This window comes from Melopsittacus undulatus, chromosome 6 (genome assembly GCF_012275295.1).
Source record: "Melopsittacus undulatus isolate bMelUnd1 chromosome 6, bMelUnd1.mat.Z, whole genome shotgun sequence".
NCBI lineage: Eukaryota > Metazoa > Chordata > Aves > Psittaciformes > Psittaculidae > Melopsittacus > Melopsittacus undulatus.
In genome coordinates, this window is record NC_047532.1 from 28,636,894 (window position 1) to 28,651,324 (window position 14,431).

Consider the following 14,431-nt stretch of genomic DNA (forward strand, 5'->3'; position numbering starts at 1 on the left):
AGTAATTTTAGAGATGCAGGCATGACTTCTCTTGCCCTGTTCAAACTTGTATCATTAGGGTCACATGCTATTTAAGAAAACAGATGGCACTATGAAATAAGTAATACTCAAAGACAAGAGAATTATATTTTCTTCCAAGGCTGCTCTAGGCAGTGTCTTAGGACAGTAAACTATGGGTTTCTCCTACAAATAACTGGAAAATAGACCTCTATTTCTTGCTGAAGGAAGTTCTGTTCTGGCAGACTCTAGCATGAACTCATAGAAACAAACCAAATGTTTGGGCAAAAATAAAGGTAGTATAAAAAGTGTGTTCTGATTACTGTATTTGTCATTTATATCATTAGCACACAGTCACTGCTTCTATTAAGAACTACAATAAAGTGTAGATGTTGAGGTTAAAGTACAGGCATATAGTGAACCCTCAGAACACATGATTTCAAAAAATGTAAAAATGTCTTTTTCCCCCCCCCTACTTTCCAACTTTGAATTCTAAAGATCCAGCTAGACTAGAGTAAATGTGATAGGAATAGGATGGTATACTTCCAGAAGGGAGACAAATCTTACTTTTTGTGTTCATATTCAGTATTCAAGAAAACAGGGGAGTGCAGAACTGTCAGCAAAAGTCAGAAACTACATCTCACAATAAGTTTTAGTATGTTACATGTAATATACAGCTTTATTTCTTAAATTGTGAAAATTAAAAACCTTAAAAGCAGGAAAGAACAAGCAAGGTTCACTGACCATCATTCAGTTTAATATAGATTTTGTATTGGTCCTGCCATTATAAATCTGCCTTTCACCACAAGGCTTCAGGTCTTACCTGGTTTAGAACTTTTTGGAGATAGGGCGTTCCCATCCGATCTGCCATGTGCCTATATGCTGGGTGGGAAAGAAAGAATTTCCTTTCTGCTAGAAGAGCTGCCTTAATGTCCTTCTTCCCATCAATGTCTTTCTGGCTTCTGTTTACAACACCAACATAACCTAAAACAACACAAACCCAATGGGTAAGTCAGTGCAGCTACTGCCTGAGTGACTGAATTCACATTAAATCAAACCAGACTGCCTCAATTCAAACAAAGCTTTCTAATTTAGGCATTTCAGATATTGTTTATAAGTACTCAGCAACCTTAACAGTGTCTAAATTGCTCATCCTGCTTATGTATAACACTTTCTTTCAAATCACTGATTCAAATACAGAAACATTTGAAACTTTGGTGTACCCCCAAAAAAACACTTCAAAATAATCAAACAACAAAAAAGAAAACAAACAAAAAAACCCTCACAAAACAAAAATTAAAACACATACACAGGTCTACATAGATAAATTAAACAGTATTAGTAAAATAGAGGAAAAAATTCTCTTTTGCTGGAACAACATGCTCCGTGGGAGGAGATGGTTGTCTCATCAGTAAATTAGAGCTAGGATCAAAATTCTTGATATTGTTAACAACTGAACAACTGTGGCATTGGCTGCCAGAGCAATCACATGGGAAATTTCTGAAAGGGCTCACAACTTGATTTACAATGAAATAACTGAAGCTCTGGTGCTTGCTTCTATCATATGCAAAGAAAAAAAAATTCTTCTGTTACAAGTAACAACTTGGCACAGGAGTGAAAATTGGCTCACAACCTGTGCTGACATTTCTTGCTTCCTCTGGAATATGCAGTGTATTTTCCACATCCATAAAAAAAATAAATAAAATAATCAAATCACTTTATTTCAAAGATAACAATAAAAACTAGGAGTGTATCAGTCCAGCACAACCTTTGGTTCCCATCCAGGCCCCACACACAACATCCTTATCCAAACCACTTTCTGAACTGCAAGGAATATAAGCAACCGAACATTTGCACCTCTGCGAAGAGGGAGTAGTTTGTTTTCTAGAATTTCTCTTGCATCTGTTCCATCATCCATCAGATCCAGTTTTGTGATCACACCGATGGTCCTAAGGCCTGCTCGGGGTGAAAGCAGGGGAAAAAAAAAAAAGAAGAAAAGGAGAAAAAGAAAAAATTATAGTGAGGAATCATTTATATTCAGGAAGAACAATTATATCTTACAATTATATAACATCTGACATTCTCAAAGCTTGTATCACACAATACCAGCTACAACTGCAAGTTATGATATATTTGGAAAATAAGGGATCATCATTGCCAGTGCTGAAATGTGTTCCTCAAATCTCTAACAAGGCTTAGCATTCCTGTGATATGACTGTATAAAATTTATAATGCAAGTATTATCTAGAAAGCCTATCAACACAACGGTCCATTTTGCTAGGTACTACAAAGTTTGTAATAGGCATTGCTCCATTTGCTTATAAGACATACTGACAAAATTTTAAAAATACATTTACAGCGTCATTACTGGAATGACACTGAGCTAACAGTTGTGATGCTGAGGCCTATATAAGAATGTACATATACACATCTACATTATAAATCATTTTTCACACAAGAGTTAGTCTGTTACTTTCAATTATGTTACTACATTAGAGAATGAAATGTGGTTATGTTCAACCATACTTACCTTGAGGGTCCACTTCCTTAGCTAACTTCAGTGCATCCGAGTTGGCCAGATCAGTATTAGCTGGAGTCACAGCCAGTATCAGACAGTTTTCGCGAGAGATGAACTGCATTATCATGTCTCTGATCTGCTGCTCAATATCTGGAGGCTGATCCCCTACTGGCACTTTAGTGATTCCCGGCAAATCAATAAGGGTCAGGCTTAATACTGTAAAAAACATAATCAAACTGGTTAGCACACCAGACATGTCTAAAGAAGTCTAGGCATCTATGGCTGCAGACAAATTTTAGTCACAATCTCACATGAATTACCTTTATAGGTATATAAATATTGTCAACAGTTCAAACAAAATGCCTGACAATCTGAAAAGTACACTTTTTTTCTGCTAGTCTTTCATCTCCAGGTTAATTAACACTATTTCATATTTTAAACGTTACAACTGGCACAGGGAATGATACTTCTACCGTATATCCTCAAAGGCTCATAGGCAAATGAGCATGGCTTTCTGAGCTCTGCTTTGCTTTGGTAGTCAGTCTCTCTCTGACCATCCTTTCAACAGTATCTCAAATTAAGAATTTTGGGGGTATGTTGTTGGTTTGGGTTTGGTTTTATTTGATGAGTTGGCTTGTTTGTTGTTTTGGGGCTTGGGGTTGGGTTTTTTTGTTTTTTTAATTCTTGCTTCTTAAGTAAGAAACATGTAAAAGTTTATCCATTAATAAAACCTGTTTTGTTCTGACATGATTTCCCCAGTACAAGCCACAATTTCAACTAGAAGCATCCTAGCCTGTTCATACCTGTACTAGGGAAACAGAGTACCCCTCAGAAAAATAAGAAAAACGCAATTCCTAGAAAGGAAACACCAGAAGTATATTTGGGGCCTGGCTAATACAGACAACAGTTGCTGAACTAAAAGACTGATCCTAATAAAACGAAGTAAGAGCATTACGTAGGAAATTTTCATTTTCTCCTGGCATCAGTATGTCCAAACAACATGCTTCAAGGCAGGGCATTTAACTCAGCTTCTCTCCAGTTGGCTATACCATATCTGTATAGCAGAGAAAGGTTTAGAGGCATATGTTTGGAGCCAAGGCTGCTCACAGTGTATCAAAGGGAGGCTCAGCATCACTTTAATTACCTCCCCTCTTATTTTAATCTTTCTGTCCTTTGACTCACCATGAAGACATCAGATGAGGTGATAAGAAAAATAAAGTGCTTCAGTCAACCATACCACTTTTCTCCTGTATTCAAGACAGATTCAATGCAAAACATTTTCTATTGCCTTCATCAAACTGGCCAGATGGCAACCAGAGGAGCTCACTTTGATCTATACTGGGGGTCTACAACATAAAGCAGCTTCAAACACCATTATCGTCTAAATATATTTTTAATGACAGCAAGCAATAAACATCTAATAGGGCAGGGAGACATACTGACTTCCTAGATCACTGACTGGGGAATCCATCTGGAGGGTGGCAAAAACAAGTTTTGCTACTAAGTCTCCCATGTCCTATCATTTGTCTTTACTAGTGAGTTACTATCTAATGGTATATGTACTGGGGGAGAGATTGGTTTCATCCCCATGTAGAATGAGTATATTTTTAAATCATGAGAATATTAAATGGAACAGAGTCTGTGTTCTGCCCAGCAGAACACAGAAGCTGACGATTCTTCCAGATGCATATCCACTTTTTGGTTCAACTCAGTCTCAAAAGTTTATTCATCCCAGAAGACTTCTGACTGAGCAATGGGAATGCATACAAAAGGAAACAGCTAGAAAGAGCTACATAACCATCACATGACAGAAATATAAAGTAGCATGATTTTACCTACCATGTGGAGAATATATTCTTAAGTTTATAGGAACTGAAGAAATGCCTTTGTTCACTCCTGTTACTCTATCTGTTTCTACTTCAATTTCCTGACGAACTTCATCAAAATCAGTAAATTTCTTCCCTTTGCAGTGTAGAAATTCAGCATACTCTGAAAAATATCAACAGCAACTCTGTATTTCACAGGCTCATAGACTTAAACACTCACTTTCAAGCCCCTAGTATTATTCAGATGCATATGTACAAAAGCATGTCATCATGAGTATCAGGAAAGCATTATATATGAGCACATGCTATAGATATGATTGTAGAGATGAAAACCAGCCTACAACAAGGAAGAGTTAGTTAAAAACTTCAAGTTGAATGAATCTGATTTACTGCTTTTAGCTTCAGTATGTCGTCTTGTGGAACAACCTAAAAGATTCAAATAGATACCATTTACACTAATAGAACAAGGAACAGATTGTGACTTGTATTTGAGTTTTCATCTGATTACATTTGCCTGCAATACATCACTAAATTGAACAGAAGTCAAGCTCGGTATTATCAAGGATTATTAGCATTTGCTTTCAAAAACTAACAGCCCATGTTACCTGATTTTTAGCAAAGGAGTTCTGTATATTTTTAGAAGTTCACAATGAAAATAAGATCACTTAAGAACACCATAATGTTTATAATGCAACTCGTTTCCCAAAAACTTCTTGTCATCTAAATCCAAACTATATTTAAGAAGTTTATAAAAGCTTTTATTGATATAGCAGTTATTCTGCTTAAGTGGGAGAATACAATTAATTCCTATGTCTTCAATATCATACAATTTGCCCTCTTACCTTTTTGGGCATCAACCAGGAATCAAGGACAGATACAGTCTAAGTTCTTAGACTCGAACTTGACACTAGGTCCCTCCCTGTTTTGACTCCTAAATCCAAATACAGATACTAATTACCTTCCCTAGAGGTGCAAAACCAAAGGCACGTCTCTGATTTTAGAACTGGGGTTTCTTCCTTTAAAACACAACTCAAATGTTTATCTCACAATCGTGATGCTGTAATCAGAAGTAATGACATAAATGTTAACAACAGATAAAAGCTCATTTCCTGGTTCCACTCTAAGCAATAGGGCTGGAGAAAGGCTGATCAAAGTTGAGTATGTTCCAGTTAATTTCATCCTGCAATCAAGACCTGATCTCAAAAGTTTCATTTGAATGTTTCTTCCCCAGAAAACATTTCTTGGTAAACAGCCCTCAAACCCCAGAACAAAGAGCTTGTTTAGTATTCAGAAAAGGAACAGAAGTTCAGGAGATCTTATACAGGAATACAGGTTAATCGAGAGCCTTATGTACCAGTACTGAAGTTTGTTTCCCAGAAGCTGCTTTATTACTATCGGCAGAAGTGTTAAAAAACAATAGCCAAAACCATACATTAAACCAATAGTTAAAGGAAACTGAGAGGAAAAAAAAAAAAAAAAGGAGAGAGAGGAGGGGAAAAGAACAAGTACCAACCTTTCTGTGTTATAGCACCACAATCCCTCCAGATTCAAACACAAGGGACCAGAAAACCCACTCTTATTAAGACAAAAATGATACATCTCTTATTTTAAAAATGAGAGCACTCAACAAAAACCTCCATTTCATTTCTGGTAACTTAAGAATTCCAGCATCTCTTATATTCCTTTTTTAGTTCTAGCAGCAAAATGACAATGAGTAGGGCCTTTGTATGTTTTGTTGGCAACTATTAAAAAAAGAAAAAGAAAAGGAATATTCAAATATTTTGAAGTGAAAGATAACATGGCACACAAATAAAATACTTCAGTTTCTCTAGCACATTTCAAAATTCACATATGTAAAATTTGTCATCTCAAGGCTGGAAAATAGTTACCTACTGGAAAAAGGAACTGACAAGTGATTCTTATTTTGTCCCAGTTCTCCATGCACTACTCCTGGCATAACATAAATGTATTCTTCTTAGTTACTTCCCTCCCTCTCTCCCCTGGTTCATCAGACTTCCTCAGAAAAATATTTCACAATTCAATAATTAATACTCAGTGCCTAGTTATAATCAGTTGACTGACTCAGCTGATTGTCAAGGAAGCTTTTCTCTTTGTTCCACTACTCAGTAGTAATAGAAAAAGTCCTAATTGAAATGCTTCAAGGTAATTCAAATGAAAACATCAACTACTTTTTTAGGTGCATTAATATTTATCAATAGCTCATTCCTCCCAGTGACATCTGTGGTCCCACTGAAGGAATAGACTTTACAACAGTTCATAACCTGTGGTGCCACGCACAGCCTTCAGAATAAAAATTCAAACTAACAACAAGCACTTTGTTTTGCTCCTTTCAGCTCTTTGCCTGTCCTTGGCAGTGCTGCCTTTAGCCAGACTGGATAAGCACATGCTTTAAACGCATTCTTCAGTTTTCAGCTTTCATACACAGAAGAATACTAGGAAAAAATTTTATTTACATTTTTATGGAAATGGACATGAAACCACACAAGAAAAAGTGATCTTGCCCAAGGTCTAGTTTTCAGATACTTATTTTCTGGATAAAGCTGAAATCACAAAAAAAAGAACAATCAGCTAAAAAGCTAAAACATTGTCTTTGCTCAAATCTCTCTCTGGCATCTTTAAAGGCCCCCTTCAGATACCAGAAGGCTGCTTTGAGGTGTCCACACAGCTTCTCTTCTCCACACTGAACAGCTCCAACTTTCTTAGCCTGTCTTCGCATGCGATTTTTTTCTTTAAAAAAAAAAACAACAAAAAACAACAACAAACAAAAAAAAAACAAACCACTCCTTGATCCATGTCCTGGTTTGAGCAGCAGCAGTCATTTTTCTCTTTCTTGGTAGCTGGTGCAGTGCTGTGTTTTGACTTTCAGGCTGAGAAAGGTTGCTGATAGCACATATGTTTTGAGTTACTGCTCAAACGTTTGGTTTGTTCAAGGCCTTTTCTGAGCTCATGCTCTGCCAGCGAGGAGGGGAGGCCAGGAGGAAGGAGAGACAGGACACCTGACCCAGGCTAGCCAAAGAGGTACTCCATGCCATAGCACGTTATGCCCAGGATGTAACCGGGAGAGACCCGGAAGGGCTGGAGCTCTGGGGGGATGGAGGAGGTATCGGTTGGTGTTCGGTCGGGCAGGGTGGGGTGAGTTATGGGTCGGTGGCTGGTGAGGTGTTGTATTCTCTTCACTTGTTATTGGCTTTATCATTATTATTTGTAGTAGTAGTAGCAGTAGTGATTTGTGTTATGCCTTAGCTATTAAACTGTGCTTATCTCAATCCGTGAGGGCCAGATTTTTTGGATTCTCCTTCCTAACTCTCCGGTAGTTGGGGGAGCAAGGGGGGGGAGTGAGTAACGAGCTGTGCGGAGTTGGTTTAAACCACGACAATCCACATCAAGCTGAACCCAAGACCTTTCAAAGTCTGACAGAGCCCATACAGAATACCCTATGAAGAATACCCTATGCAGAATAATCTGCTACTAAAGATCAAGAATGTACCAAGATGAGTCACCGGGATTTTACCAAGAATTTACCAAGACAAAGCACCTGGATTCAGAACTCTTCCCCACCTGATTTCATGCAGAGTTGTTCCAAGTCTGTGGTGGTATCCAGTCTAATATACTCAAGAGTTAAGTCTCCAGCTTGGAGTTTTTAAAAAAGGTGGCTTATTAAATAGTGCTCCTGTAGCAAATCAAATAAACATATATAGCAAAAGGGGAATACATTCTACTGTCAGTCCTTTAGAGAGACGTCACACAAGCAACAAGAGCCTTGTTAGCTTCAATGAAGCATCCCAGAAAGCTTCAGAATGCTTTTCAAATGAGTGATTTCAAAAGAGTGATTTAAAAACATGAAATAAACAACATGAGCTTAAGTACATCACCTTTTATTTGATGATGGATCAGCTTTTTCTGAACAAAGTAAATAGAATCAATCTATTTTGATCCTAGCAAATCATTCATTAGTTCTTCACTGAACAGAGAGGCAGTATCAAAAGCCCTTGTTGCCTTACCCAATCTATAATCTCTCTTCTAATTCTCCATTTCTCTAGCTCTTCTACCATGCTGAAAAAAAAATATTGAGAACTCAGACATCCCACTGCTAATTTCAAGCAACCAGGCTACAAGAAATAGAAGTAACCTGATATTTTCTGAAGAAAATACAGAATACCCTTTCAATGCAGAGGATGACAAGAATATTGTAGCATAAGAGATTTAACAATAAAATAAAATAAAATAAAATAAAATAAAATAAAATAAAATAAAATAAAATACTGTAGATCTGATGAAAGTAAGTAACATAAAATACCAGGTCATGCACTTAGGAACCAGTGAAATGCTTAATTTTAAGGGTAGACACTCATACCAGGGGAGAAAAATAAGCACTCTTTTTGATTCAATAGTCTTTCATATTCTTGAAAATGTTTTGAAGAAGAAATGTATCTCTCTTCTTTCAACCTTCCTCTACACATCATGCAGTCTAAACCTTCAGTCATTCACAGATATTTTCCAGGCATTCTTCTGAATGCTACAGAGGCAGAGCTCACCAAGATCTTTCCAAGACTGAAAAAAGTAGAACTACTTTTAAGATTGCATTTCTGTTGATACATTTCATACAATATTTACTTCTGTATTTTATGACAGCATGACATCAGTGAGTTGTGCTCTCTTAGAGGTCCACTGCAATCATTAGGTTCTTTTCTGAAAACTAGCTATCTAAATACTAATCTTTCAGTACCAAAACATCTCAGGTGAACTTCTTCCTGCTTTTGAGGCAGTTCTTTTCCTTTGCAATCAATTTAGATGCCAGTTCTGCCCTCCAGTGTATTTCAGTCTTGCTCATATTTGCCAAATATAAACTTATTAAACACACTCTGTTCGGTCATCCTATCAGTAATACGATACACTGAACATGACCTGAAGAGATATCCCTTCCACTCTGTAAACAACTGTGCATCCATCTTACAGGAATCCTTTCTAGACCAGGTTTCCTGAAATTATTTAATATAATAAAGAACCATGCAAGATAATTGACAGCCTTACTCTACCCAAGACAAGACACCTAGCACACCTTTATTTTACAAGCCTGCTAGCCTGTAACAAAAAAATAAAATTACACTGATTATGACATTTCTGTTCTTGACTGTGTTGACTGTTATGCATCTCAAGTACCTTTCAAATTGTTATTTAACAACTAATTAAAGATTTTTTTTCTAAAAGTGAGCTTTGATTTTTTCTGTCACTTTTCTGTATTATAATTTTTTGAATACTGGCACATTTAGAGTTATTTCCCAGTCTTTCAGTAAGTGGATTCCATTTTACCTATTGTCACTGAGCTTTCCAGGAAAACACACATAACCAAGTATTTGTGGGTATGATTCATTTTTCCAAACACAAGCTGAAGCCCATACACTGTTTGAGGGTGCTGATAGAACTAGTTGAAGTCTCAAATTCATACTGCCAGACACAGCAATCACTGCTGATCAGCTCAAGGTTACTCCAGACACTGTTATTAGTACGCACATGCATGCACACACATAGACAGCAGCAAGGAAGATTTGCAGTTTCTGCAACCTTAAACTAACAGCTTAAATTCAGGTTTCAGACCAGCAGTGCTATCCCTTTTCCAGCTTATCAGGCCTGTTTGGGTGACGAGTATTTCACTGTCTAGGGAAGGGGTCACCAGTCACTATCACCTTTTCCCCATGGTGATGGCACATTTTACCTTTTCAGGTATGCAACTCCAGCATCTTCACTGGTCTCTACCGAATCCCTGTTCATTACCTGAATGAGTAACTGCCAGAAAATGGGACCAGTAAGTCAGCAGCCACTGTCTTCCTTCATTCCCTGCTAAGTGCCCAGTCTCTCCCCAACCACTGGCATTATGGCACCTTTCTAGTTTTTGTCCTTCAAGACCTCCAAATGCCTTCCTGCTGCTGAAATCTCTAAAACTATGTTAGCCGAAATAACCAATATAAGGTTCTTTTTATAAATGTCATTTTCTGTTAGAGGATTGGTTTTGCCACCAGATGGCAATAAAAGATGGGTATGCTTGAGGAGCAGTCTCGACAAAAGACTTGCTTTAAACCTCAGCAATTTCATTAGAAGAGAGCATCAGCAAGACTTCAGGAAAAAAAAAATACCAGAATGACTTTTGAACCTCATGTGATTTACTTTCCATTTAAGTGCTCTAATTAACAGAACTGAAACAAAAGTGGGTATTGTACGTATGACTCATCTAAAAATGTCCACCTCAATAATTTTCAAAATCTGATAATCTGACACTTCTTTAGCAAAGAAACTGAAGCAAGACCATGAAGAAAATCCCAAATCCCTCCAAAAGCAGTTATCAAAATGAGGAAAATAACCCTCCTAGAGCTAAAGTATTTTAACATGTAAATAACAAATAACGGGCTTTATATAGGAGGCAATGTATTTTTAACAAACAGAAGAACAAAAGCTTCAACTAAGACCCCAATATATTTTTTGTTGTCAGTGCTGTTCAAAAAGCATACTACCCTATCTGAAGAAATCTGGATAATTATCTCACTTCCACAGGTAGGAGACAGCACAGCAAGAAGAGGAAGAAGTTTCCTAAGTTAGATAGAATATGTGGGGAGAAAAAAACTAAAACAAAAATAAAACAAAAAAAACAAACACACAACTCCTTTAATTAATTATGGTAACACACGGCAAATTACTACAGGTTAGCATGCTTAGTGCAAAACTTGCAGAGGGAAGATTAAAGAATTTAAATGGAACTAACATACCTTACACAGAATTCAGTTAATGTTTCTTCAAGACTAGTGAACGCTAATGCTGCCTAAAAATTCTTGTCAGCTGTGTGCCAACACTTAGATCTCAAAACAGACAGGGGAAAATCCTTATCAAAGTATAACTACAGGAATATGTAATGCATTCCTCCACCTGAAAAGGAATCATGAGTAAGGAAGTGAAAGATCAGCTCTCTAGACTCACTGGTAACTGCTGAAATATCACAACAGTTTAGCATTTGAAACAGATGGTGTCTACTGAGAAAGAATAAACTCCCTGTATCTTACACAACAGCAGACAAATACTGAAAAAAACAGCATGGTTTTTACCTGAATTTAGACATCAGTATAACAAAATAAAGTGGCCTCACAGGCAACTTCTCACTCAGGAAAAAAGCAGGTGAAATTACTCCCATGTACATCCTCAGAATGGCTAAGCTAATTTATCACCACTGCCTTGCCATGTGAAACCTTAAGCTCTCCATCAGAGAGCCTCCCAGATAACAGCACCATGTCCACACCTGTGCCTTCTAAAAACTCACTGAACTGCATATTCTCAGACAGGACTATTTTCTCAAGAACTATTCTGTACTCAGAGCTCCTTTGGAGACTAGCAACAAAGGTGCAAGAGTCTTGTTAGACCTGACACTGGACATTGCCAACATTGTGGAATTGCTCAGGGCCAAATGCAGTGACCAGAAAGACTATCAAAGTGCATGTAGGTTGCTTGGCAAGCCAGGTAGGACATTTTTTTCAGTTGTGACTTCTGGGCAAGAAACAGCTGCTTTACCAGAATTTAGGTCTGTTTATTACAGAAAAAAACACTGCATGCTTGTTTAGTCCAATTCTCTCTTCCAGCAAGAGACTGCATATAGTAATTTTCTTTGGTAGAAGAAGAGCAACTGAATCAAAAATATGAGATGAAGAATAGGAATGAAAATTTGTGACCCTACCTACAGGGCTGCCAATGAACTATTTTGGGACAAGTAACGAGCATCAGCCTCTAGCTGCAAGAGGACACCTTGGAACCTCAAAATTTTACAAGATGGAGATTATTCCCCCCACCCCTTCCTCCTCTAGCTAGTACATTAATTTATTGGGTACAGGCCACATTTGCAATTTCATCTGAAATGCAGTTGGGCAGTCCCAAAAAAGACTGCAAAGTAGGATAGTCAAGGACAAGTCAGTGTCCTTCAGAGGACTGTAAATTATTTTTAACATCCATATTCTGACTTATTCTATGCTACTAGGTATATCTCATATTATCACACTCAGAAGAAAATAGTCATAACTAGTAAAGACTGACTTGTTAGCTACAATATTTAATTAAAACCCTTGTCTTTGCCTCCAAGATTTCAGCAGAGTACAGTATGTGCATGGATGTGGAAGTGCAAATGGCATAAAGCCATATGGGAGTTGTACTGTTGCCACCAAAATATGTTAGTGATTAAAAGAGGTCAACAGGTTGCTATAAAACAGCTTTGTACTAATTACACAGATTTTTTTTTAAGAGGAAGTAAAAAAAAGTTCTTAAAGAAAAAAAAAAACAATCCACATCTCATGAGATAAATTTCTTGGTAGTGAATTGTTTCATGTTACCCTTTCCATACTCACAGGAATAACCACTCTTTATCCAGATATCTCAGATCTTTCAGATGCTGGAGGGCTCCTGATAACTCCTCAGGGGCTGCACTCTTCAGTGACATGTACAACCCTAATAATGAGTGGTTAAGTTTTCCCTTACTTGAGTGTCCACAAATTCCTCAACTGCCAATCTTTATCCCTTAGTGCAGTGACTCAAATGAAGCTTTAACCTCCTCAATCAATCAAATTCACATTCCAAAAATATTCTCAGCCAGTTGCAAAATGTTGCCGAAGTATCTTGCAGTCATCTCTGCGTGCCTATATAGAAAGTACCCCTTCCCTCCCAAGGAATAATCTTAAGAAGTTACTTTTAAAAGAATCAAGAAAGGTCCTAGGATTAGAGATCAGTTAAACTTGTTACAGCAGCAAGAAGCTGATATAGTCCTCTACTTTCTATAACATTTTAGATAATTATGAACTTGATAAAAATCAGTTCATCATCTGCTTCCTGCATAAGAACACTGTGCTTCTCTAAGCAGTTTTCTTTACTTTTTTTTTTAATTAGTTCAGAAAGATAAAGGTGGTTTAAAAGATAAAGTTATTTAGAATTTCACCACCAAAAACAGTAACAGTGGAACAAAGTTTAAAGAAAGTAACAAAATAATTAAAGCTTGCTTTCTAAAGGTCTTGACAGCTGATCCCAAACAGAAACACACAGCATGTCCCAAAGGGAGAAATATGTCTTGCCATTCAGGAAACACAAAATTACGCTGAAGCTCAGTTCTCCAGAATTCTTAAAGTTTTTGTTGTGTTAAGTTATAATGAAGAACTGCTTTTCAGCAGAGAAGGTACCTGCACAAAAACCTAGAGGCCTATCTAAATCTAGTAATACTATGTAAACATATTAATGGGGAAAATACCAGAAAGAGAGAAGCACTTTCATTGCCTCCTTAACCAAGCCAAATTATATGATGATTTTACAAAACAGCACAGTAGAGACCAGTTGAGGTAAATTTAGCATGGATGTCTAAGTATTTAACCACTTGAGGTTAGAGTGTAAGAGTTTACTTACTAATTTGTATGTCCCTGCATATGTAATTTTGTTGGTATTGCTATCACAGAGCTTCATTTTTTTTTTCTGCTGCTTTACACGGTGCTGGGAAAATTAGATGAAGATTCTCTATAGCTAGGCCTTATTCATGCATTTCTGCATTCTCTGTCAGATCAAAAGCCAGATATGCAGAAACAACAAGTGCTCATATCGCCAACTAAAATGAACTTCATCTTTTAATATTAAGTACCTTAAGCATACTACACAGTTGGAAATCCTAACATTTCTAAGCTGGGCATACAGAAATACTGGATTCCAGTTTTTCCTCTCCTTTACACAGTATAAACACTATGGAAAATTTCATAGAGGCATTGAAAGTAAGAATCAGCTTTAGAAGCAGTAATTCAGGAAAAAAATGGAGCCTAAGCAGACTGAAGTATATCTTCCTGCTGAACAACAAAAAGACCTTATAGGAAAATAAATGCATGTAAAAACGAAATTGCACCTCACACAGAAACAGACTAAAGTTCTACAGGCAGCTGCAATTTTGTTTTTTCCCCAGTTTCATCGTGTTCCATAATTTAAAGACCACTTGTTATTTTGAAATTCTGGTTTGGATGTTATTTCTTTTTACCATTTTAAGTAGAAGTCAATAGTTAAAAAGTTATTCTGT

The 14,431-nt window shown here is 37.0% G+C and overlaps 1 protein-coding gene across 6 annotated transcripts in view; it reads right to left on the minus strand.

Annotated features, from left to right (window-relative positions):
• DNM3 (dynamin 3) overlaps positions 1-14,431 on the minus strand; it is a 180,095-nt gene that overhangs the window by 147,702 nt on the left and 17,962 nt on the right. For all 6 annotated transcript variants that reach the window (XM_034063553.1, XM_031047273.2, XM_034063551.1 and 3 more), the window contains exons 3-6: positions 4,355-4,504; positions 2,528-2,731; positions 1,855-1,953; positions 821-981 (exon numbers count right to left, since the gene is read on the minus strand). In XM_034063553.1, the coding sequence (XP_033919444.1) occupies positions 821-981; positions 1,855-1,953; positions 2,528-2,731; positions 4,355-4,504 (614 nt within the window). The remainder of the gene's footprint in view (positions 1-820; positions 982-1,854; positions 1,954-2,527; positions 2,732-4,354; positions 4,505-14,431) is intronic.